Source organism: Callorhinchus milii, unplaced genomic scaffold (assembly GCF_018977255.1).
Source record: "Callorhinchus milii isolate IMCB2004 unplaced genomic scaffold, IMCB_Cmil_1.0 Scaffold6, whole genome shotgun sequence".
Classification (NCBI taxonomy): domain Eukaryota; kingdom Metazoa; phylum Chordata; class Chondrichthyes; order Chimaeriformes; family Callorhinchidae; genus Callorhinchus; species Callorhinchus milii.
Window position 1 is genome coordinate 17,086,685 of NW_024704747.1, and position 27,074 is coordinate 17,113,758.

Sequence of the window (27,074 nt, forward strand, 5' to 3'; positions counted from 1 at the left end):
TTAAATTTTAGAAATGCCATCTTTAGTGTTGTAAAGCCTAGGATGGCAGATGTTCTTATGTAAAATAGTTAAAGGCAGACCGATGGCAGACTTCAGTTCTCAAATAAAAAGTTCCAGTTTGCCAGCATACATTCGAACATCAAAAATCCAAGTCGCTGCCAATCACATGGGTTTCTTTATAATGTACATAACTCACTAAAAACAGCACATAAGAGACTAAAAACTTGGCATCAAATATACTCTCATCGTTGTGAGTTAGCAGTTTATTGAATGGAACTCCTTGATCCATTTTCAAATGTTCACACACAAGAATGGTTCTTGTTCTGTGAGTTGCCCCAGCTACAGGTTTTGGTGCCGAACCAACACCTCAGTAAATCTGAATTAAGAGTAAGCAGCAACTTAAACTTGATTTCTGGTCCATTTTTGTTTGTATGTAGTCATTGTGGCTTGGCGTTTGCACATGTGTATGTGTGAGAAAGTATGTGAGTTTGATATGTAATTATGTAAGTAAGCAAGCATGGGAAAGTGTTTGTATGTATGTACGGACGTGTGGGAAAATGTGTTTGTATGGAAGTGTAGGTAAATGGGGGGGAAGAGGGGGTGGCAATGAGTGTGCAATCACCTTGATCAATCTTGTCCTCAGAATCTCACTACAGGAGAAAACTCTGGACTTTCTTTTCTAAACACCAGGAAAGGTAGAGGAACAGACAAAAAAAAACACTGGTAGCAGAGAAACACTGAAAAACCATAGCTGCAACAAAAGCCTTTTATACAAAAAAATAACAAAACATATTCAATTCCTTGCATTATTAGATCTAATACAAACATCTCAATGAATAACTTTATGCTATAAAGACTTAAGAAAACAAAGTGAAATATTTATATTTGGCCAGCCTTCCCCCAGAAAACTGTACAGCATGGCTTTATTGCAGCCCCATGTGAATGTCAAGGTTCCCTTTGCGTTTCACACAGCGGATGTACTGTGACAGATCCCACATGATTAAGGGAGTCTTACTAAATTGAATTGTTTCTAAGAACAGTGTCTGGGCAAACACACAGGAGAACGTTCCACCTTGCATAGAATAAGCTAATCCCCAAGAACACCATTAAGTTTCACCCTGTGTCCCTTCATTTCTCATCCCTCCTTGCTTCAGACCCTAATAAAACCCTACAACCCTGCCTCCCCGTCACCCAAGACAAGCTGAAGGTGCATCTTTCTTTATTACATTTATTGCCTTCAGCTACATTTTTGAGAGTTTGATTAAGTAAAAATATAGAAAATCTCACTGATGAAGCAACCTTTTAGATACATTTTGAGTTTTGGCTTAGTTTTGTGGGTGAAGGTGCTCAGCTTTCCCTCCTCTCCCAAGTTATTTTCTCCCAAATCCCTCCAGGGTACACACACTATCCATGATTAAGTTGGTCAGATAGATGATCAGGTGCTGAACCACTTTCCACCACTCTGATCGAAAACCTCTTGATTCTGTCTTCGGCCACTCCTCCTCCCCCATATCACACACAGCTCAAGTTCCCACTGTTTCTGTAAAGCGCTTTGGTACATTGTCCTATGTGAAAGGTGCTTCAAAAGTGCAATTTGCTGTATGTGATGCCTCACATGATGCACTGCCCTTCCAGGACAATTCGCAATTCAACTGGACATTTCAGGGTATGAGAACAGAATGTCTCATAATACTCAATCGGTGGTATTCCTGTGAGATTCCACAGAGGTAACTTAAAAACAACCTGAAATAACAGATGCAGTACTATATAAACCTTATCAACCTACAAACTCAGGCAGAATAACACAGAAATTTGGTGCAAGCCAGAGATTTTCTTAATAAAAAAACTTCATGTACATTAAATCTCATAACTTTATACCTGTGAATAGACTACTCACTATGCTTTCAAACAATATTGGCGTTACTGAGGGTACCGCAGTGAGATAGAGAATGGCTTGACTTGCCTTGTTCCCTGTTTAAGATAAACTGCTGTTATTCTAAAAAAAAAGGCTAATTTAGCTCCTTCGCTGAAGGAGTAATTTCCCTCTCAGTGTGCTGAAGGTAATGTTCAACAGCAATGTATGAGTACTGCTGCAAGAATTGATGGTATTCTGGTCAATAAACATAGGCTGATGTTGAAAGGAAAACAGAAGCAATGCCAATGCTTTGCAACAGAGAAAGCTATATACAGTTAAAGGGAACTGAGCATCAGTACGAAACCTCATCCAGAGGCACTCAACACAATGGAGGATGCGACCAACTCAGAAGTTCCAGCTCTTTCGTCTTTCTCAGAACATAAACTATGGTAAGCATGAAATAAAACACTTCGAAAGCACTGAAAGGCTTTATAAATGAGCTCCAACAGAAAAAATAAAAATCATGAAACCATAATGCAATATGTAACAAATAGTGCAAACATCAGCACTCTGGGGAGCGTCATGCCCTGGGATTTTAAGCGAACAAATTAAAAATGCTAGAAAGAATTCTACAGCAAACAGCTTTTATATGCATTTTCATATTGCAGAAGGATTCTGACAGGCCCCATTACTAAACCCAACAGACACACTATTAAAGGAGTAAAGTTATAATGAATTACTTGTAACATTTATAACCATTCAGAGACTGCAGTCAGAAGATTTTCATCCAATCCTCCAATTTGTTGATGTACAACGTGAGCACATATGTTGTTCCTTAATCAAACCCGCTGCTCGCCATAGCCTATTAATTGTCTTCGTGGTTTGAAAAAAAAACAGGTGGCAAGAAAATGTGAACACGAGATCCCTGATACCAAGGACATCCAACAGTAAGCACATATTGATGGCTCACAGTATTTAAGTTAATCACCCAATACTCATATCTTTAGAAAACTGACAAGAAAGTATTCATACTTTAGTTATAGCCCTCTTCACACAGTAAATAAATTACTAACTAACATCCCAGGATATTTAGTAACTTTACCCCAGGGCATTAATAAAACAGTCTCCAATCAGAGTGCAACATACACAAGGGAAGCAACTTTACCGGAGGGAAGTATCCGAAACATCTTGGCAAAATTGCATGCTATTTCTTTAAAAAAGTGTAAAAGGTAGATTATGAATTAAAAACATCATTCAGAGTTCAGAACTACTGCCATTACCAACTTAACATGCTGAAACATCATTACGTTTCCACATGCGATGTTGATTTTTAGCATTCCCCCCCACCCCTAATGATCAGAACAGTCTTGTCTTAATATGTGCACGTGAAGGGTATTAGAGTTGCTGCCACAGAACAGGTCGTCATATTTTTAACTCCGGTTAAGTTATTGCTGCATGAAGGTGCATGAACATATCTAATAGACAGTAAATTGCTTGATCAACCAGCGTTGTAAGGAGTTTAAACTATCAGCAGGATTAACATATTTAGTTCTGATGTTCAATTTGAAGTATTTTAATTTGTGATGTCCTACCATTTGATATTTTTTCAAATAAAGTAGGTTTCCTGAATATGCATAATCAGAAGCAATTGGTTGAAGATTTTACACTGCACATATCATGCACCTAATGTCTGAGGAGCTAGCAACCTCCACATCTTCTGGACATATATCTGTCCAGCGCTCCGGGACGCTGCCCTGCGTGAAGGCCGCTATATAAAAGCAAGTTATTGTGGGTACTAACTGAATGTGACCTGTTGATATATTGCTTATTGGGGTTTCCTTTGAAGATTCTTCTAGATCCCAGGATGATACGCTTGAATGACTGTTTCCTTTATGCTGCACCAAGGCACATTCCAGTCAACTAGCATTGCACATGACTGCTATTGCAAATGCTTCATTCAATTGATCCAGATACTTTGGGAGATATGTCAGTCACACAAGAGTGATGTCTGACCTACTTGTAAACAGCGTTCTTTCTGGATTACTGTCTCTCCCAGGAGCTCCCTCAGGAAGCTGTTGGTGGATTGAGAGGAATCTGAATCTACCTATTCCCTTGGAAATTTATTAATCCTTCCAAATACCTAGCAGACTGGTTGTAAATTAGGATGTACATATTTCTTCCCATCTCAACCATTTTCATCTCTTTTAGGATTTTATTTAATTTACAACCTATCCTACATCTTGGATAGTTTGTCTGTCTTAAATATCAAAGATGTCTTGGGGAGAGATTGGCAAGATTGGTCTGCAACTTAGTACGTTGCGACTGTCGAGACAAGCTCCTCAATGTCCTTTATATTATTCAGACACTACCTTTGCCACTGGGAGGGCTATGTCTTCAACATAGTGATTCACCCTCAAGAGCTACTCCTCATTGTGGGAATTTACCGGAGGCCTGCGGGATGCAGAGGCCTTGGAATGGAGATGGTTTCCATTGATGATACTGTATGCATTTACTCTGTATTGCACATTTTGTCTGTTCTTGCTTACTCTATAAAATCTGCAACATTTCAAAAAGATGTGGGTCGTTCATCGGTTTGTAGGATTTATATTGGAGCAGGGTTTTTTTTGTGTGTGTGTGTCTGGGGGGGGTGAAGAGAGGGAAGGGGAAAATATGCCAAACCTTGGCCTGCCCAAGCAACACTGCCTTGTGTTGATAGCGGTAAGGAATTGCATCAGAAACCCTGGCTCTTTTCCACTTTTTGTCTCTTTCTCCCTGCAGCAAAGCGCTTCTTTCTGAAGTATATACAGTATAAAAATGTAAAGTGTTATTAATACAGTGCAAAGGCATCAACAAGATGACCAGTTTCACAACAATGCCTTCCCCCATCCCCTAAACAGCCCACGACTTCACATCACTTTGCAATTTGGGTTCTGACTTACAGCATTAATTGGCTGAGGCTCAATCCCTCAATATTTTACTTAAAGGACTGGATAACACAATACAAAATTGAACATCTCCAGTTTCATGAGCTTTAGGCATGGGTTACTCTGCTCAGTTTGACTGACTGAATGCTCCTGCTGGATTGTTCTTTTAAAATGCAATGAATACAAACAAGAGACACGTCCAAAATGCAAGCTAGGAAAAAGGCGACGAGTCGAACAGCCTGTCAGTAAAGCAGTAGAAGGTGCTTAATTTCATACCTTTCTGGTTAAAGGTGGCCTTTATGCCCCCACCCTCCCGATGCAAACCTCTGTCCCACTTACCAACATGTGCAATGCATTTCTTGGCTGGCAGCAAATGCTGGTGTCTCCTAATATTGGTTGGGTGAGGGAGAGGCTGAGACACAAGAGTGCACCTCTCAACTAACAGGCCAGCAAAGCAACATTTTAGTCCTGCAAGCTGCAGCAAGCTTCTGCTTAGCCCGAAGGATGACCACAATCCACGACTGTGGTGCTGCAAGGAAAAGGTGGAAGTAAAACAAAGCAGGGAGGAGAAATAAGCTCCGGATATTTCAAGAGATACCAAACTAAAATATTTGCTTGTGATATTTCCTGGTCACACTGAACATTTTTTTTGTACCAATAAGTTAGTTTGTTTATAAAAATGTTCGTGTGAAAACCAATTGCTCAACCGGTTATGAGGCTGTCTTGAGGTTGGGACAAGATATATTCGACCGGTCTGGACCGCGGGATCCAGCGCATGATCCTCTTTGCATGGGAGTGCAGCTGCCGGAACTGCATCCATGCAGTTCGTGGAGGAGAGAAATCAATAGAAAAGGTAGCAGAGTCGCCCAGCTCATGCTGATATGTCTTTGGGAGCCAGTCTGTTATCATTCACAGGATTGACAAGTGGCATACTAGTCAGATTTATGGCAATACAGGTCCTTGAGTGCTTTGAGCTCCTCAATAAGCGTCTTATTTTGATTCTCCAGAACAGCTACGCGGTTCTCCAGGCACTTCACATACTCTTTCTTCTTCCGACGACACTCACGTGCTGCCTCCCTGAAATGGGGAGAGTGGGAGTAATAGGATTAGGACAACCAAACAGGACCAACTGATCTTTCTCCCCCACCTTTCTGACTCTTGATAGTGGAGATTCATGCTGGGAGACAGGCACTAACCACCCACCAGAAAACATTCTTCACGTGTGAACTTTGGCAGTATGGACTGGCAGGTTGGTTGCCTGGGGTGTAACCTGATGACCACTCAAGCATTTTTTCTAGCAGAGCGATCGATGGATGAGACACTTGACTGATTTTTTTTACCCCTCCTCTCTCTTGAGCAGTTTACTGAGATCAATTGACCCACTTATTTCTGCCTTGACTGAAGTCAGCTAACTCAGCATAGTCAATGAAGTGGAGCTAGTTTCATCCTGGTCAGTACAATATATAGTGCACCGAACTATTGTGGGAGGCGCCCTCCTACAAGTTTTATTCAAATTTTGACTTTTGTTTAAAAAAAAGCAGTGCTTTGTGTAGGAAGATCATGTTGGTTATTTTAGAACTACGACAAATGAATAGAGTGCTACACCCTTATCTCACCCGCTTATAATGACATCCTGCGATGTCGACATCAATGGGCAGAGGAGTGTATTACACAATACTGTTTTCACAGTTATGTAAAGTTACCCCACTAGAGGTTAGTCTTCATAAACCATTTCCTGTTAAGTGGCCCAACATTGCATTACAATAACGAATTGCAATACAACAGCCACCATGGGAGTGGGAAGGCAGAGTGCAAGTCTCATAGACTTAATAATAATAATAATAATAATAACCCTTGCATTTGATATAGCGCTTTTCACGTCAGGAGGACGTCCCAAAGCGCTTCACAGAACACACTGTAAAGTGAATTGACTGTATATTTGTGGGCGAACACTTTATGGTTTTCGTTCACATCACCTCTCCATGGTGTGCACAGCAATTGGCCCACCAAGCCCTGGCACTGAGAGCAAAGGATTACCTGTTTTTCATGAGGCGGATTTCTCGCTTGCGAGCTGTATCCTCGGCATTATGCGGCTGGTTGTGCATGACTGGGGATGATGTCATCACCATACCCTGGCTGGCAGTGGAGTTGGGACTGGTGCGGATCTGATAGGTCTGGACATCTCCAGCGGCACCTGCAAGCAAGATGCAGCAAATGTATGTTAGCACAATAAGGATTTATAAATAGATAACACTATTGTAGTGTGTCAGTATCCCAGAGAACTAGCTAACACAACCTCATCTACATTAATTACTCAATAAATTCCCTATATTGGATCAGAATTTTGCAGATCTTAGCTTCTGACAAATTGTTCTCCAGTTTCTCACTTACTGAACTCTTGCTGAAATACAATGCTGGTACCAGCTGGCCCCAGTATGTCGTCCAAGTTATCAATATTCATGTGTGAGCCTTGACAATGAGTGTCGTCAGGTAATTGGAATGCAGAGTTAAGCACAGCCAAGCCTAATCCTGTCCTCGCTTGATATCCATACATGTTCACCTCTAGGGAATTCACTGGACAGTGATCAGAAGCAGGAATCCTAGCCAAACCCATGTTTGATCTCCCCAATTTATCTTCTGAGGTCAATTACAACAACAACAAAATTACATTTCTATAGCGCCTTTCACGTCAGGAGGATGTCCAAAGGGGCTGATTATGACAGTCATTACTGTACCCTTCCTTTTGCCCCGGCTGAGGTCAGCTGCACAGAACTGGGCATCAAACCTGACACTGGTTAGGTCTGTACAACCCAGCTGCTTACTGGAAAACTTGTTCCATCAGATTGGTCAAAATTAACACCATAGAGATCACACCTGGTAATACAGCACCATACTTAAGTGTCAGAGCTACACTCTCCGACCTTAGATCAGAATTGGTGCAGAGTAAATTTAAATTTGCCCTGACACCAGATTTGACATTACAATTCCCCATCCCAGCTTCAAACAGCAACTTTAAACATTTTGCAACTTTAAAAATGAAGTAGGGAGTGGGGGGAGTGGGCAGGGGAACTCCTCATTAGCAAAACCAGCTGCTAAAGCGTTACTTTTTAGATCCTAATTTCAGATTTTCGTCCGCCTAGTTTTGATCTCTAAAGACTGAAATTAAATTTAAGGATGCATTGGTCCGACATTAAACTCAAGGATGCATCGCAAAAAAAGTTGGAAGGTGCAGAGGAAACTGTCATCAGGTTATTGGAATGCAGAGATTAGAACACTATTAATCACTTACTATTCATACTTAACCGATCTAAATATAACAGATGGAATCTGTAACCACCATTGGATTATTCCATCAAGATCCACATTAAGAACAGTTGAAACATTGTGATAAAATCTCATACTGCATAAATCCTCCTTGCTCTAAAATAGTTTTCTTATTCCCCTTTCTCTTCACCTGAAGTTGTTGACTTGTGCTCTTGTGCAGTTTCACAGGCATTGACTGCTCTGACGTACCTCTCAAATGACACATTGTTCACATCAACCCAAAAAGTGAGTGTAAGCAGGCCGTGAAACCATGTGGTTTTGGGGGTGGGGGGAGGGGGATAAATTACAGTTAATTCTGTCTTCACCCAACACCCAGCACACAAGCTTCCCAGCAGGAAATTCTGAAGGAACAGTGGCCATTTGTAGCATCCAAACTGATACCAACTAAATGAACACACAGCCCCTGTTCCACTTTATACCTTGGTTATGAGAACTAAACTGCCTGGGAATAGGGTTGTTAAAACTGTATATTTTATAAAGGATTTTTTTTGCCCTGGAGAAAGTTACATTTTTCATCTTTGACATCAAAGAAAAGATAGTGGGTGTTATTCATGCACATGATTTGTAATGGTAACATTCAGCACAGGGCTCTTGACACTATATAAGGAACATTAATTTATAAGAGATGTTTGGGTGTTACAATTTCTCACATCCTTTGACAAAAATCAGCTTAAAATTAAGTTGTATATTGTTCAGATCTAGAGCAATGTGTGTATAACAAAGTCTACACATGAACCAACCTCTGAGGCACTTCTGGCCTGACCATGGTGCATTGTTCCAGCCTAGCAAATTTTCACATTGCAAGCTGTGGTATTCAGCAGCCACAATGCTGAAGCATAAAAACTTAGTTTAAAACACCAGAAATCAAACAATTTTCAATTATATCTGTCCCACTACTGCTATGACTCAAGAGTAACATGCAAGACATTCTCCTTATCAGTAATGCAGTTAGTGGCTTGAGTTTGTCTTTTTAAGGTTTGTCTCTGCATTAAAAATGACACACTAGTACTACTACTGAACTAACCTGCTGAAGTGAAGGCAATCAATATATTAAAATGACAACACATGAAAGAACACCATCTTTCTTCTGCGCCCACTACCATCACTCACCTTGTACCACCACCTGGCTGCCTGGAACAAAGATCTGTTGCTGTCCATCAGTGCTCTGGGCATACTGTAAAATGGTTGCACTACTCTGGGTAGTTCCTGCATTACTCATTGTCAGTGTCTGAAGGCCATCTGTGCCATTGTTAGCTAGTTGGATTGCACCTCCCTGCGTGATAGCAACTGACAAGAACAAAGAACAAGAGATCAATAGAAACTCCCGATCCAACCTGCAACCAAAGAGAAACTAGATTTTGAAACACCGAGTATACGAGCACATAAACACTGGCAAGTAGTCATCAGCATTGAGCAAGGTGGAGAGGAATATTTTGGGGGATTCGCACAGAAAGTGCCTGTGACATTTATCTTACTGTTCTAAATAAGTGAGAAAAGTCACCCAAGCACAGAACACAAAATACCCACAGAAGTTAAATGGACAACAAATTCAATAATGAAAGGAAAGGGCACAGCACCATTGGATTTAGTTCTCATTTAATACACAATACAACATGTTAGTACTTTTAAGCACATAGAAAGCTGAAATGATCAACAACAACAATATTACATTTGTAAAGCGTAATGTCATGAGGACGTCCCAAGGCCTGCACAGAGTTACGGATCAATATCTAATCTAGAAGAGTTGATCACTGGGAATGTTTCAAAGTCACATAATGTTGGGCAACAATCCTATACAGTTTTCCTGGGTTTCTAGGAAAAAAAGATTCCGCCCTGATAACGGCTAAATGCAGAGTGAAATGTTAGGATTCCTGTAAGTAAGGTAAGGATGTGGGGAGTGTACATACTGTACTGTCCACTGCTGGTCTGATAGATGGGGGTTGGCATCGTCATTGTTACAGATGTGGCATTCGATTCTTCTTCAGATTTTTCTTCATCAATTCTTGGCACCCCAGGGGTATCAGATGAGAGTTCATTCAAGATTTTTCTATAAACATAACACAGTAGAAGAGCATTCGATTAGAGACTCATAAAAGAGGCATGTTAAGCCAACCGTCCCAAACCGAAACAATCATTCAGTCAAATCAATAAAAAGGTCTCCAATTCAAGTGGCCAAATACGAAAGGATTTTAATAGTAAGTAGAATTTCATTAAAAAAAAGACGCTTGAACTATAAATTTACATTTCAACACTTACAAATTCTTCCAAAACTGCACAGCAGCAAATTGCTCTGATTCGGGTTGTTTTTAAGTTGCACAGCAGGTGTTGAGACATGAATTCTTAATCCCTGCCAAGTCAATAATTGGTGGAAATAATCCCATTTCTTCTGGGGGCAGGGAATCATCCCACTCAGCTCCTGCAAGCTAAAAGCCTAATCAGTAGGACAGTCCTAGCCGGACAAGCAGCAGGAAACCTTGCCAGACAGCAATATCAATGGCAATCTGTGGTTTTAGCTGGTTAGACTCCAGCAATACAACACACACACACCCACGGTCCCCAAGCCTTGGCTCTTACCAACCTGTACCTAATGCTTTTTGGAATCCAGGGAGAGAGTGCGCATTCCATTCCAACAATCTATCTCTGAGATTTCCACGTGTAGGTGGGATGCATGGAAACCTCAGTTTGGTTTGGATACTCTTAATAATAATAATAATAATCCTTGCATTTGATATTGCGCTTTTCACGTCAGGAGGACGTCCCAAAGTGCTTCACAAAACACACTGTAAAGTGAATTGACTGTATATTTGTGGGCGAACGCGGCAGCCAATTGCGCACAGCAATGTCCCACAAACAGTCGTAGATTGAAAATGACCAATTTATTATTGTTTTGTTTTTTGGAGGGATTATTATTAGGCGTGTGGAGTAAGGAAACTTGCCCAAGGTTTCGCCCTGCCTGGAATTGAACTCAGGTCTCTTACTTGCAAAGCGAGTGCTCTAACCACTGAGCTACAGTACTCCACAAGTATGGTGATGGGTTTCTACAAGTGTGAGACACCCGGCTGACCAAAAAAAAAATCATTGTGCCATTGATCAACATGTCTATAGCTTCAACTACGAACTAAACTGCTGCAGAAAAGGACATTTTCTTGAAATAAAATTTCTTGGGAATGAATCAGCAGTCTGATACGAGTTGCTGCATTACCTGTAAGAAGGACGCCTCGATAGGATCTCTCTACGCTTCTGTGAGTCCGTCATACTATCCACGGATTCCTGGGAGTCCTCACTTTCTGCTATTGTGGAAATCTGCAACAAATGAAGTGAGAATCCCAATTTTGTGACACCTTTGAACAACATTGTCAGTTTATAGGTCAGCCAAGAGGTAAATACTCTTAACAACAACAAATTTGAATTGTTACAGAGCCTGCTGAACGGAGGGAGTGGACAGGTTGATAGGGGGTTAGGGAGGTAGGAGGGGACAAGGCCATGGAAGGCTTTGAAAGTGAGGATGAGGATTTGATTTCTATCCTCTGAGGGATGGTGAGCCAGTGGAGCCGGGCAAGGGATGGCGTGATGGGTTCACGGAGCTTGGGGAGGGAGGACACGAACTGCAGAGTTCTAGATAATCTACAGTTTGTAGAGGGAAGAGTTGGGTAGGCCGACAAGGAGGGAGTTTCCGTAGTCCAGCCTTGAGGTGACAAATGCGTGTATGAGGGTTTCGGTGGCCAGAGGGGTGAGGCAGTGGCAGAGTCGGGCAATGTTGCGAAGGTAACATTACAATAACATGCAACTAAAGTAGATGTTTTGAGCCAAGTGTGAATAGCATTGATCAGGGTAATCCTTCAAACTAAAAGTTTGTAATGTTTTCCTCTTTTATGCTTCATACAGGTAAGCGGAGCACGGCAGAGCCCCCGCCCCCTCCCCACGATGGTGAAAGCTCAAGCAGGGAGGTCAAACAAAAAGCTGTTGGTATGTTTGATTATATATTTTCATTCCCATTTTAGCCTTGAAAATGAAAATGTTAATAGACGTTCTTTAAACCCATGTCAGCCAACCCAAGTCATAAGTCTTGTAGGTCTTTGGCAGAGAGTAGGAGTTAGAAAAGCAGGCATGCATCAATGCAAGATTCAAGAGTTATTAGTTAATTATGGCTCTGGTACATGATCTTATTCCACACTTATGTGCAGTATGCAGATGACATGGACTAGTTGGGCCGAATGGTCCGTTTCCTTGCTATACAATTCTAGAAATCTATGTAAATTGGGGATCCTTATAAGGAATAACTGTAATGTTTCAGAGCCTGCACAGGCGTAAGTGACTTACTTGAACAGTTTGAACTTGAGGCGACTGGATCACTGATGACTGAGCTGCCTGGATAACTCCTTGGACTTGAACGGTCTGTCCGTTGGGGAACTGGACTAATGTTACAGTTGGATTGCCTGCAGTGGCCTGAACACTTGGCATGCTTACCTGTATCAAAACAAATGCATTTTAGGCTCTAAACTTGACCAATATTCAATTTATTCGTCACAGCTTGAAAGAAACATGGGTAATATAACAAATTATATACAAGGGGACCCCATTATTTTGTGGTGACCTGAATCCCAAAACTCAGACCCTATGTTATAAAGGGACAAATTAAACACAATGGTCAGTGCTTCTGGATTGGTAGATCACTTATCACGTCACTTCCTGCTTGCAATTCATGCGTGTTATATGCAAAAAGTGACACTGACATTACTGTGTGCGTTGCAGGATGTAACATTGGTGGCAGGAAGTAAGGAACCCTGGAGGGTAGATCTAATAGATTGGTGTCCATGGCATTCACCAGCTGATGTAAAACAAGTTAAAAGACAGAATCAAAACCAATGTTATTTCATAACAATAGATGATTCCTGATTCTCCAAAACCAATTAAATCAGTCTCATGCCCAAATAGGGTCCATTCCATGGTTGAGGGTTCCATGCTGGCCCGTGCATCAAAACAAAGGCAGATATTTGAAAACTTGCATACGTGCACCAGACTCTAATACCACCAGCATGTAGGGAGCTGATCCTTATCCACATATAAATCTGGAAAAAAAATTCTTGTAAGACATATTACTAATTAGACTCCTTTTAAATTTAAGGGATGATGGTACTGTTTACAGTATTTGAGTGAAGTATCCTCCATTCATAAATACCACTGATTATATGTAGGCAACAGCTAGCCCAAACCTCTAACTAGCACCAACCACCCACAATGCTCCCACTGAGTATTCATGCTTTTGGCATACCTTGCAGTGCTGAGCTGAATCTGCACAAACTGATTTCACAACAACTATCAGATAAAGACAATATACAGTCAGATCAAACAGAGTCAGTTTGGGACTCATATCTGTCGTGAAATATCTGTGCCATTCTGCTGACATTGCAGCGCATAATCTCTCCAACATAAGGCTCTGCACACATATCATTCCTGCTCTCACCAGGTTCCTGGCACTCTAGTGGATCGGCTTTAAAGATCCTTGTTATGACCTTCAAATCCCTCATGGTTTTGCCCCTTGCTCTCCCCTCCCTTCTTTCTCCCTGACCCCAGCTCGTGTCTGAAATGCTGTACACTGTCCACCGCCTTGGGACGTCCTCCTGACGTGAAAGGCGCTATACAAGTGTAATCTTGTTGTTGTTCCTACATCTACAATCTCCGTCAACTCAATGCTCGTATCCTTAGATTCTCAAAACCTTTGCTTATTCCTCACTACCTCTATGCCAGCAATGCTGATCAAGCCATCAATTACAATATCCCTGGTTTCTGAAATTATCTTCCAAAACCTCTTTTCCTGCCTTCAAAGCCCTCTTTAAGATTACATCTTTTAAATCACACTTTTGGTCAACATTCTGAAATCTCCCTTCTCGGTGCTCCTTAGCATAAGTGATAAATGCTTTAATACACTCCTTTTATGCAAGGGGTGCTATATAAATGCAAGTTTTTAAGAGGTGGCAGTAGGAATGGAGTAACATAAATCGTAATTGTCCACGAAGCTACAGCTGTGAATCATTAGATACACACACATTTAGTCTACCTGTGCTATAGTAGCAAGTTGTGTTGGTGCCTGTATTGTTATATGCTGTCCATCTGTGTCTGGATCACCACGCTGATGAGTTTCGATATTGGAATCCATTGTTTTTTGCCTGCAATCCTGGAAAGTACAACGTGAAACAGAGTTTAAATAACTTTTGAATACACTACAATCAGAAGTCCCAGAGGATATAGTTCTTGTAAAGAGTGAATAAAATATACCAGTGTTTCTTTGACCAATGTTATCCTGTGTATAGACTTAATTGCAAACCATGAAGTAAATGTCACTATTAAAGTCACTTTTTAAGGATAGGAGTTATAATATTTAGGAAGTAACACCAGTATGAATGGGCGATTAGTTACAGTACTTTGCACAACACTGAAAGACTCACAAGTTACGGCAAAGCATATCACAAATGAGAGAATATCTTCACTGCACCAATCGTCGTAAGATGCAGCTAATTTGCATTCCCCATTTTACTGATATGTCTTTAGTTGAGGAAATACCCAGAGTGCATTGTCAAATTGTCCAGGTGAGAATTAGCTGGATTGGACAATGTGAAGTGAATGGGTAACAGGAGAGTTTTAACACTTCTGGAATCCTTTTCAAGTTCCCCAAAGAGAAATTGTGTTTGCACTTGGGTGCTGAGAAACAATTGCACATGTGCCAGTTTTGACACCAACTAAACTATATATGTTCTGATACACATTTGTCAGAAACAGTAATTACTTAACACTTAATTCAAGTGGGCCTCAATATACTTTCTTCAAGTATATCATTTAGGGCCTCCTTTGATATCTCAGCAGGTTTATCCAAAGAGTAGCTAACATATACCTGGATTCCACTGTGCCTGTGCTAAATGGTCTGAGGTGGAACAAGGAATTGCCACAATTGGCATTTGGATTAAGCAATAAAAAAAACAAAGCATTGTCCAGTTTTTGGTTGCTTTCCAGAAAGCTCTGCTGGATGTGCACCTGTTATTATAATTGTGAAAGAAATATTAAGGATAATTCAGCATTTTTCTTCTCACTGTGGCAACGTTCCCATTTGTAACACAACAAACATTTTCAATGTATCCAGGGCTTCCTCAACATATGCCACATGGTATGTCATTTGAATACCGGGGCCCGAGATGACTGTTTGTGTCATTTTATCCCAGCTAGCAGATTCCAGCTAACATGAGAGGTGGGAAAAAGACCCAATTCACAAAATGTCCAATTCTTTTAAAAAGTGTAATGCTAGAAAGCAGGGAACGAGAAAGAGCCATCTGACCAGTCACCTGGGTTACGTCTATATTTTCCTTTTCAAACATTTCTCTATTCCCTTTTAAAAGTTATTATGGATTCTGCTTCAACCATTTTTGATTAGGCATTCCATGTCCTAATAACCCACTGTGTAAAAACAAAATTCTTAACTGTCCCCCATGTTCTTAAATTACTGCCTTAAATGTCTCTCTTCTAGACTAAAAAGATCACAACTCTAAGGTTTTAAATAGGTTCCTCAGTGCCCCCGGGCAAAGGAATCGTGGGTACAATTCCCTTATCTTTTATCGTGATGAGGTCTTTAACGTTTACCAACTGATACCAACTGAGCCAACTTGCCACCAAGTGTTTGTTCACTTAGAGGCCCTTTCCTGTACTCCATTTAAAAAACCATTTAATTTAATTCATTTAATGTTAACTCTGTCATGTTGATGCAATGAAATATAAAGCTTTAACCTAGACAGAAAGAATTTACTTAAATAAAAAGGCTCATAAAGGTCTGAGGTGGAACAAGGAATTGCCACAATTGGCATTTGGATTAAGCAATAAAAAAAACAAACCATTGTCCAGTTTTTGGTTGCTTTCCAGAAAGCTCTGCTGGATGTGCACCTGTTATTATAATTTCATTTAAATTTCTTACTCTGGAGGTTTTCCTTCCCAAGGGCCCAGCTGTAATGGCAGCCAGGGATCCTATTCCAAAGAATTACCCAGTTACTAAGAAGTAAACAGCTGCCTCTGGTTACTTATCTTCCAAATTTCAGTTGCTACTCACCAACTTCCGTCAGTTGGTGCAGCCATTCCTGGGGATTCGGTGACCACGGATATCAAAGGCACAACCTCCCCCCCACACATACAGTCCTGGTCTCATTGTTTTCAATTATCATCCTCTGAAAATATTTAAATGCATTCACAGGGAACTCAACAGCACAGTATATATATTTCCTTACTTTTTTTACTATGACTCTATACTATGTACTGTAACAATTTCTTATATTACAATATTTAACAACGAATCACAAAAGTTCCATGACATTTATCAAACATGACAGGAGGCACCCAATCTCACCCCAAGTATTTTTCACAAATCAATAAGTGCTGTGTTATTATTTGCAAGTTTAAACCACCCATGACTGCAAATGTACACCGAGTCATAATTTCCAGATTAGCTAGATGGTTTGATGCTCGACAGCGGACTGGCAGTTGCAGCTGGAAAAGGAGAAGTAGATTTGGAATGTTGTCCACACACATGGGGAAGTTGACCCCATGTCTGCGGATAACATTGCCGAGAGGGAGCAAGTAATGCACCTACAATAAAATTTCCATTTACATAGGCTAGAGAAGCTAGGACTATTCTCCTTGGAGCAAGAAGGTTATGGGGAGGTTTAATAGAGGTGAGGAGAATTTTTTTTCACAGTGAGTCGTTCGGATCTGGAATGCATTGCCTGAAAGGGTGGCGGAAAACGATTTGATAACTTTCAAGAGAGAGGTAGATAGATACTTGGGTAGACAAATTTGCAGGACTATGGGGAGTGAGAGGGGGAAGTGGGATTAATTTGAACAGCTCTTTTAAAGCACTGGTAGGGCCACAATAAGCGAAATGGCCTCCTACTGTGCTGTAGATTTCTATGATTATGACTTTCATGTCGGGAGGACATCCAACTGGCTGTGTAGTGGGAGAAGTGTGGAGAGGAGAAAGTTGACCAAAAGCGTAATCAAAGAAGCAAGTCTTGAGAAGGATGCACCTAGATTTGGAGAAGGACAAAATCTTTTGCAAAGTTAAAATATTACAGTGAGCAATATTTCAAATGCAGCAAGTTGTCATCAAATAGAAAAAAACACTTTTAAGTTATCCTTTATATCTTTGTTGTCCTCTTCTTCATTAAGAATGGAAATCTATGAGTCATCAGATGTTGTACTGAGTTGACTTATCACACACATAGATGTTTGCTGTTAGCACTGACAACGGCTGCAAACATTAGCAAAATATTTTAATAATAATCCTTGCATTTGATATAGCATTTTTCACGTCTTCTCGATGTCTCAAAGTGCTTCGGAGAATAGACTGTAAAGTGAATTGACTATATATTGGTGGGCGAAACATGGCAGCCAATTGCGTACAGCAGTGTCCCACAAACAGTCGTGGATTGAAAATGACCAAGTTATTATTGTTTTGTTTTGGAGGGATTATTGGAGGGTGTGGAGTAAGAAAACTTGCCCAAGGTATCGCCCTGCCGGGAATTGAACTCAGGTGTCTTCACTTGCAAGGCGAGTGCTCTAACCACTGAGCTACAGGACTCCATATTCTATATTCTATTCTCCAGCACTAAGATTCCTCATCTTAATGAGTGAAAAAAATTAATTTGAAAGCAAATAAAATCAATGTACTATATAATCAAACATTGCTCACAAATACTGCCAAACTTCATGAGTAAATTAATTTACCATTTGTACTACATACTGGGAAATAAAAACCCTCAGGCAACTTTTACGAACTATGTTTCCTTTGCAACACTTTAAAAGGGATCTAATTCTTGGAGCTGCACAAATCCTATCGGATGTGTGTGAACAGTCATTCTGACAATGTAACCAATCAACTAAGGCTTTGGTACATGCCCAAATGAGACTTAAATACAGACAACCTACACAAAGCAATGTACAAATTCACTGCCAAAAAAGGCCAACTTTTGCTTTAAAACAGTAAGCTTGCCAATTAGCCAGGCCCATTTCCACCATCCATGTCCTGTAAAAGTTTATTTTTCTGCATTTCTGTTGAATTTGACCCTCATCACTTCCCAACCAACTCATCTTTGTCAAAAAGATCGAAATGTTTGGTGAAAGAACAGTTGAGGATTCAAAGATTACTTGCAAAGTGGTAACTTTTAAAAAAAACTTTCCAGCTCTGCAAACTTAGTGGAATTTCATAGCTGTCATACACTATAAAAACGTGCATAGATATGTTATGAATCTAATGTTATTCAGAAGCTGGAGCAGAATGTATAGGAGCTGTAAGTGAAAGGACAAAGTGCAACATTTGGTAGGCAATCAATCCTGCTAATACCAGTGATTAATGAGAGGAAACAAGATATAATATTGGATAGCTTATGGAAAAAGTGACAGCTTCCTTCTGCAGATGCTTTACATTGAATCCCATAGAGAACCTGTCTAGAATGGCAATGCGTTTCATTCATAAAAGGCGACGCACAGCTGCTGCATATTTCTCGTAACTTCAGAAGATACAACGGCTCCAATGTAAAAGCTAAACATAGGTTAATGAAGTTCAAAAAAACTATTTATAGAGTTGCTCCAAACTAGTACTGCATTTGGCATTTTACTTTTAGGGAGGGTGGGCAAAACTACAAAATATTGCCATGCTGCAATGCTGAACATGGAAACAATGTGCAAAGTGTTTCAGTCACTTATTGAACAAGTTTTGGGGGTGGGAAGAGAGGCCAGACATCAAACATGTTTTCCTCGGGTTTGCCTAGGTTTAGACAAGTTAGGGATAAAGCAAATATCCTCATCGGAAGAAGATAAAGTCGAGGACAGGTAAATAACAAATTAGCCTCCTTCCTCAATAGTGCCACTGCTGGCTTCAAATAAAGACTAGCTTCTGCCTCAAGAATTAGTACAGAGTGGAACAGGGCCTTATTCAGTTGGCCCAGTTTGGAAGGTACACTGCAGTCTCTTCATTTCTGGGCTAAAAAGATGTGCCTGCACTTGTACTGCAACAAGCTTACTTTTGCTTAACCCACAATATCGCATGCTTTTAAAAGCATGGATTTTCCAGGTAAAAAGCACCAGTTTCTTTCCACTCTTCATTATTGACCAGCAGTATAGGAAATCAGTATCACATTCAAACAGAGCTTACAGAACAAAGCTGACATTTTAGCTTTATTTCAGGTCTTACAAAGGAAACTAACAATGTTCATGCAATGCCAGTACTTCTCAAGTCATAATATATACTGGATGTGTAACCAAAGAGAAGGTTGGAGAAAATAAGTGCTTTAATTCAAATTATTCAAAATTGCAATAAGGAAATCCTCCTTCTTCTGTCTTGTCAGCAATGGGGAGATTTCTCAAATAAGCACTCACAACTGGCACCCCTCCCGATGGAAACTGTTAATACATCAGACCGACCGGCAGGAACTCCACTCGTCCTTTAAGCTGTTATATTGCTTTTACCCTAACAAACAGTTACTGAGGTAACCCAGTACTGCAACAACAGCAATGTCTCCAATTGGACATTCAAGAAATGCTTCCAATCTCATTAGAACATCATACTCAGGATTCTGTTACGAGATGCCATTCTCAGACAGACTCTGACATGGGAGGGGCTTGTCACACACAACTAAAAGTGCGACATTGATCACGTGCTGATGGCCTTCATGACTCAGGATATAAGGAAATGCAAAAGAGGCAACATAACATTGTGTTTTCAAACATCTCAACCGCATAGTTATTATGCCAGCATTTGCAATTTCAACTATGAATAAACCAAAGAGGTCTAATTCAAAAGGCCTGTTTCTCTTTCAATTAATTGAAAATGTTTTTTCTTGGTCCCAGCCCTTGGCACACTAATTGTTGAAAATAACTAGAAGATCCTTTAAAAACATTTAAAGGTAATTACATTGAGTTGAAGAAGTAATTCATAAAATTAGCAACAGGATTTTTAAAAAAATTAAGATTTCATAAACACTACTAAGAGAAAAAATACTGCATTTCACCTCGGACAAGTATTTTGCTTCCACCAATATTAAATTACACAAAGTACTATAAACACAAACTATTTATTAAACTTAATAAGGAAGAATGGAATGAAAAGTGTAATTTGGCCAATCAAGCCTGGTCCTTCTTGAACTCTGTGCGACTACATCCTAAAATGGACTTTACGCCCAATTATTTGATCTCCAAAGGGAAAGCTGTAAAAATGCTCTTTGTTCTAAAAGGTTGTCAAGCAGCACTTCAAAATATCTATCCTATGATCTCTTTAACTCTGGCAATATTGACAGACATCAAAACTTAGAAACTTATCGAAAAATAACATTGAAAGAATAGGTCACGTAAATGTGGGAAATGAAGATGATTGTAGATGTTACAAAGGTTCACCATAAAAGACAAATGGGATTTTTTTTAATAGGAGCACTGAATTTAAAATAACGTTAAGTATATAAATTGTTTACACTGCTATTCATATTTAATGAGAAATACAGGTTTGACCAAACATTTCTGGCTGCTGATACTGAGTAAATATTGGTATATGGGTATATATATTTGTAAGTAAATGATGGTGACATTATCCACAGACATGGGTCGATTTCCACATGTATGTGGATGACACCGAACTCTAATCTCTCCGCCTCTACCTTCGACTCCAGGACAACTGCTGTCCTGACAGAATGTCTGTCAGACATCAAGTCCTGGATGAGAGCTAACTTTCTACAGTTGAACATCAACAATACCGAGGCCCTCCCGATTGGCTCCCGACAGCGCCTCCACACCTCAGGCACTGACAGCATCACCATCCAAGGATGCACACTCCACCTTACTAAGCCAGTCCGAAAACTTTGGGGTCTTTCTACCTCACATCTGTGCCATGATCCACTCTGCCTTCCCCCACATTCGCAACACCTCCTGGCTCCGCCACTGTCTCACACTGCAGGCCGTTGAGACCCTCATACATGCATTCATAACATCCAGGCTTCCCATCACACAGAGTATGCAGTTCAAGATCTTGGCCTCTTCAAAGCTCTCCATGACCTTGCTCCCCCTTACCTCTGCAACCTTCTAACTCCCTACCAACCTGCCCGCTCCCTCCGTTCAGCCTGCTTCACATCCCCCGCGTCACCTGCCCCACCATTGGAGGCGGCCCTGCTGCCACTCTGCCTCCACCCTCTGAACCTCCATCTGGCAATCCCTCCACCTCTCCCCCTTGCTTGCCTCCGTCGAGACCCTCCTCTTTGACCGGGTCTTCGGTCATCCTCCTTCCCCTCCAGCACTCCCCTGATCTCGAACCCCAGTTCGGGGCCAAAACATTAATTGTCCAGCACATTGGGACATCCTCCCGACGTGAAAGGTGCTACACAAATGTAATTTTGTTGTTGTCGGTTTATTTTTACTCATTGTCATGTTTCATGTAGTGTTTCCCCCACAAAATATACAGTCCATTCATTTTACTGTGTATTCTGTGAAGCGCTTTGGGATGCCTCAAAGACGTGGTAAAGCACTATATCAAATGCAACGATAAAAGGGATATAAAATATTTTTCCTCCTTTTATCCTTCATATGTTTCCAAGAGTGTTCATTAGCTGGCAGTACCTTGCCTAAGGAAATTCTTCATGAGGTAACCTTGATAGTGTGTATTAAAAGCTAGACGACTAGAGGAGATATCAGAAATGAGCTCAATCTTGTTCTCATTTTAGGTTTACACATGTACGCTTCCATGGATAACCATTAGGATTGAGATCCCAATGTGATATTCTTGTCCCTCTTCCAAGAGCACTGAATTGTAACGTTCTCTTGCCAACTTGCTGAGATCAGCTAACTCATCAACTAACTAAGAACCTTCGTGGTCTGAGTTACTTTTGGGATAAATTGTCAGTCAATAGAGCTGCTTGGAATAACTTCAAAAAAATACTGGTGCAACCGTTACACTATCAATCTAAACATTTTCTGGTCTAGGCCTTCATGTTGCAAGTTGTTGTAACACAAAGAACATGATGTGAGAATTAATCCTGGAATGTGTTTATTGAGACAGGGTAATGTCTCAGAGCTCAGCTCTCCAAGACCCTACCATGCATGAAGGGCACTATCTAAATGAAAATTTTGACAATTATTCGCATTGTCACTTCATCCATGCTATAATGTTGAACACTATTTTCCATTTGTTCTTTTTCAATCTCTCTTTAAGCTGATCTTCAATTGATAATAAATTAATAAATATTTTAAATGTTATAAATGTTTTCCTCTCTTTTTAAGTTATTTTTTCTCTTCTGAATTCTTTAGTTCCACAAATTTTCCATGCCTCTCCCTTTGCTCCTGATTAGTCAACAATCAAGTGGTGTGGAAGACAATAATATTTTAACTTTACACCAGGGAAGAGCCTGTACCCCACTCAAAGAGCCTCTATTATGTGGGAAAACACTTTAAAAACATTTTAAACTTTTAAGAAAGCATTAAAAGTACATGCATCTCAGTGCATAATTACTCTCACTGTACCAAGCATATTGATTACATTGACAGTGATACCACAAAACGTATTTTGTTACAGGTATGTGAGAACCACAGGAATTTCACAGCAAGCCAAATCCCTAATGGATGGGGTGGTCCTAGCTAGACAAGCACTTGGAAGCTAACCAGTACTTCATACAGTTTTAGTTAGTTAAATTCCAACATGCACTCATACAATTCTAACAACTTGGCTTCTCCCTACCTGCACCTGTGTTCTACAGGTGAAAACAAACACCTCCTCCCCCTCTCAAGGAAATAATATACTTCAGAACTAGCAAACTCTGACGAAAAAAACTTTAGTAATTACAGAGGATACATAGCACCAGTTATTTTGGCAACCGGCTAGCCTAAAGCATGGGCACATATTTAACAGTACAGTCAGAGGAGATAGAAATAAACATTCGCTCAAACAGCAAAGCTACTGCTCAGAGTGAAACTGAAACATACAAGTCAGGGCGACCATTGTTTTTATCTCCATGCTGTGCTGAGTGAACTGATCTTAGCCATCTAGGCAAAAAGTTGGACCCTCCGAGTTAAGAAAAGGGAAAAACACAGCAAGATTTCTACTCCTGAATCTTAGCTGAATCCTGCTAGAAGAGCAATGAGGTGTGTGACCCTAAGCCAAAGTAAAACAAAGTAACCTCAAGCAAGAGCAAGGATGATCTTGGCTGTGATTCCCTAAATAGTCGCACAGGCTATCAACATTCTGAACTTGGTCATCAAAAATTGGCACTTGAGTGAAAGGTGATTTGCGACAATACAATTTACATTTATAGTGCTTTTCACTTTGTGAGGATGTCTTAAAGTTATTCACAATGGAAAGACACTGCAACAAAGTCAATTCCTTCAGAACACAATTGTGGGTGAATCACATTAACTTCAGACCTTCTTAAAAATGTACTAGATTACACTAATAATACACCAATAATACCTCAGTGAAACAAGTTTTGCTAAATTTCCTGATTATACAAAATCTGATACTTTTTAAGGATCTGCATGTATTAGAGATACAGCAGTTAGTAAAAAAAAGGTTTGTTTTATGAAAAAAGACATTTCACAGCATACCCTTTTATTACTGAAACATTTCTTTTTTTTCATAAGTAGAAGGAAATCTCATTATAACACAGTTGTCTGGGTACAATTCCTTAGAATGCTGCATTATAAGCCAAGGGTTTAAAATGTCCATCTTCCACGGAGTAGGTTTGCTGATGTCGTCACTTCCTCTGCCCATATCCACACACGTAGCATGACCCACACACTTGTGGAGGAAGTGATATTTCCTACAAATGCAAGCATTGATAGGAAACCAAGGTGGGTGGTGATCCCAAAGTTGATCATTTTTTAGTGCAGGAAGCTGGCTTGCCAGCAAGTGTACCAAACTTTTGGTTAGCATGGGTCCATAGGTCACTGCTTGTGGCTGTTGCCTTGAATCAAGATCATTCAGAACACCAAAACCTACCACCCGGCAATAGCAGTAAAGCTTAAAGCCAACCCTGTGTAACAAAATAAAATCAGTTCCAAATAACAATTTTTCTCTCCTCCTTTCCTGAAAGTGATAACTTGTGCTGAGGTTCGGTCCCATGGGGATCAGACACTAAATAGCATTTATTCACATGCAAGTTCATAATATCGGCAGTATCTACAGGCTTTTGGACCATGTGATCTCCACACAGGGCCACTGGATAAAAATCTGAAAGAGGAACCCTGAGACGTTTTGAATACGTGAAAAGCGCTATATCGAATGGAAGGATTATTATTTTTATTAGTCATTTCCGCCCTCCTTAACCTAAAGCTTGTTTGCAGCATCTTAAAAGCTGCCATTACTGAGATAACCTATTTCAGAGAAACTAGGTCCTTCCTAGTTCAGCTACTCATTGAATAAACTCTGTGACCTATCAGGGGAGTCTAAAATGGTAAAAAAAATAAAAATAGCTCACCAACTGGGATGAGCTAACTCAGCAGACACCAGAGATCAAACCTGCGACCTCTGATCAGTATGGCTTAGCCCAAATGGAGCTGCATTTTATCCAATAGGTGATCGGGGAGATCACCATTGATACTTAACGGCAATTGTGAGAAAACAAACAAAACTATCATCCAAACGAACAATAATAATCCTTGCATTTGATATAGTGCCTTATCACATCGTCAAGATGTCTCAAAGCACTTCACAGGATATAATGTAAAGTGGATTGACTGTATTTTGTGGGCGAAATGCAGCAACCAATTATGCACTGCAGTTTTGCCCACAAAATACACAGAAATAGAAAAGAAACACCCAGTTTTACTGTGTTTTCTTTATAAACTTAAGTTCATGCCAAATGAATCAAAAACATGGCACCACAGAGCCTTCCCGTCAGTTGAATTATGTACTTTGATTAACAGCTATTTAATTTTAGTTCCAAAATGTGGGTTCATAAAATAGGGAATGCTCAGCAATTTCAACCAAAATATCTACTTGAAAAGTACATAAAAGTTACCTTTTTATTTCTTACTGGCATTTTAAAAAAATAACAGCACTTAATGTTGAAATGCAAGAAATTAAAAAAAAATCCCACATGCTGAACATATTTACAGAAACATAAATTATTATCTTATGTATCTGGGGAATCCAATAAAATGCAGTTACTTTATCACTTAACAACCCTTAATGTATCCAGAAAAACACACTTTTTAAAAAAAATGTTAAGACCAGTCTGGTGGTGTAGTTTAAATACCGGTGGTAGACTTTAAACCAAATTATTTTATTAAGCACTGTTGTCGTTTTTCAATCAGCCAAAAAAAATTATTGAAGCTATCTGTGGTGTCACTATATTGTTATTATGACAAAATTATGGAACTATATTTATTTTCACTGGTATTTCTCCACACAGGTGTTACAAGCAGCATATTACAGTGGTTTACCTACATTCTTTCACTCATGCGAAACATCATTGTGAACTCGCAATCATGGGTCTTTTTGTACTCCTGAAAGAACGAATATAATGCATCATCACTTGTATAATTCCTGGTATGCTGCACCTCTGCATTCAAGAGGCACTATAGAGTAACATACTATATGTACAATATGGCTACTTAGGGGCAAAGGAGAAAGCGGGGGGGGGGGGGGGGGGGGGGGGAGAAAGATATTGTGTGTTGTTTTGGGGGCCATCGATCTCATTTCTGACGGCACAAATTGACTCACTTTTAAGTTTCAATGGGAACTAGACTGGTTCGGCGCCCATTTTCACCGAGCATTAATGAATCTGACTTATTATTTTGGTTATAAATGTAAAAATAAGATTTTTTTAAATTACATTTTTACATTTAATTTCCCCCCCCCACTACCACCACCGTATTTGAACGAACACTGCGACTTGCAGAGAACCGTAATCGAAAGTGGAATAACTGTTGGTTTAATATATTTTGGCGGGAATTGTTTTTGGGTGGGGGGGGGGGGGCGGGGGGTAGAGGGGGAAATTCCTTTTCGATGTAAACATTGCTGGAGGCTTATGATGCCGCTGTAACAGCATGAGCAAAGCGAGCCCCTTTCTCTCACTCTCCTGAGGCTCAAAGCCCTGGTCGCCCACAGCCGCCATTGTTCACATCCAGGAGAAGGCAGCTCTTTCCCCCCTCCCCCCCCTTTCACCTCCCGCCCGCTCTCTGCGGCTGCCACTCCGCCGTTTCGCTCTCTTTTTATCTCGCTCTCTGTCTCTTACCGGTTTTATTTCCCTCAGTCCCGACTCTCTCTGCTGCCACTGGACACTCACACCGAGACGTAAACACCGCGTCAGTCCCTTACACCTCCAGCGCGTCACTCACACACACTGACTGACTGGGGCTCCTCCGCCGCACGGACCCGAACCGCGCAGGCGCGCGCGCGCGCTCGCCCGCCCGACAGTGCGGGCGGGGAGAGAGAGGCTCCAAGTACGCGCACGCGCAGAAAAACACCAGTGCGGACACCCGTGCGTGTGAACATCGATTACACGACGAGCAGAGGGAGGGAGGGGAGGGGGGGAGGGAGAGCGAGGTGGGGGCTTCCGTGCCTCGGTTTAATACGGTAAGGGCGAACCTATCGTCGCGTTCCTCTAGTGTGGAGAGGGGGAAGAAACCGGAGCTCGCCGATAAACCGCAGGCCCGTAGGCTGGCGGCGAAAAGTGAGCCGCAGCGTGTGTGCACGTGCACGCGCGCACGCGCGCTCTCCACCAGAACGAGCTCTCCTTTGCTCGGAACGCCCCGACTCACTGGATCCGCGCGTGCGCACCAGCCCCCTCCCCTCCCCCTCCCCGCACACACTTTGACCGCGAAACCGGCGCTGGGCGCGTGCGCAGATCCACTTCCCTCTTATTTAAATAAAAACCGTCGTTTTTTGAAATACTATGTTCAGTAAAATTTAAAATAAAGTCCAGGACAGGAGCAATCGCTGGCCCGGAAAGTGGCACCGAAAC

At 40.8% G+C, this 27,074-nt stretch overlaps 1 protein-coding gene across 4 annotated transcripts; it reads right to left on the reverse strand.

Annotated features, from left to right (window-relative positions):
- Positions 1-752: 752 nt before the first annotated feature.
- Positions 753-26,490, reverse strand: LOC103176821 (cyclic AMP-responsive element-binding protein 1). Of its 4 annotated transcripts, XM_007890585.2 has the most exons (10): positions 26,346-26,490; positions 25,556-25,614; positions 16,193-16,307; positions 14,162-14,278; positions 12,424-12,570; positions 11,306-11,406; positions 10,011-10,150; positions 9,214-9,390; positions 6,817-6,973; positions 753-5,856 (listed from the first exon to the last, which is right to left on the reverse strand). In XM_007890585.2, the coding sequence occupies exons 4-10, from the start codon at positions 14,258-14,260 to the stop codon at positions 5,712-5,714; spliced, it is 966 nt and encodes a 321-aa protein (XP_007888776.1). In that variant the 5' UTR covers positions 14,261-14,278; positions 16,193-16,307; positions 25,556-25,614; positions 26,346-26,490; the 3' UTR covers positions 753-5,711. The 4 variants fall into 4 exon arrangements, with proteins under 4 accessions (XP_007888776.1, XP_007888775.1, XP_042192067.1 ...); XM_007890584.2 differs by lacking the exon at positions 16,193-16,307; XM_042336133.1 differs by lacking the exon at positions 16,193-16,307 and having other exon boundaries at positions 25,552-25,614.
- Between the last annotated feature and the right edge of the window lie 584 nt (positions 26,491-27,074).

Excerpts from the sequence above, each read along its gene's own strand:
- LOC103176821 (XM_007890586.2), bottom strand. The coding sequence starts at position 14,260 with ATGGATTCCAATATCGAAACTCATCAGCGTGGTGATCCAGACACAGAT. Across the intron at positions 10,151-11,305 it reads TCGAGGCGTCCTTCTTACAG|AAAAATCTTGAATGAACTCT; the intron begins GTAATGCAGCAA and ends TTATGTTTATAG. Across the intron at positions 9,391-10,010 it reads GACCAGCAGTGGACAGTACA|TTGCTATCACGCAGGGAGGT; the intron begins GTATGTACACTC and ends TGTTCTTGTCAG.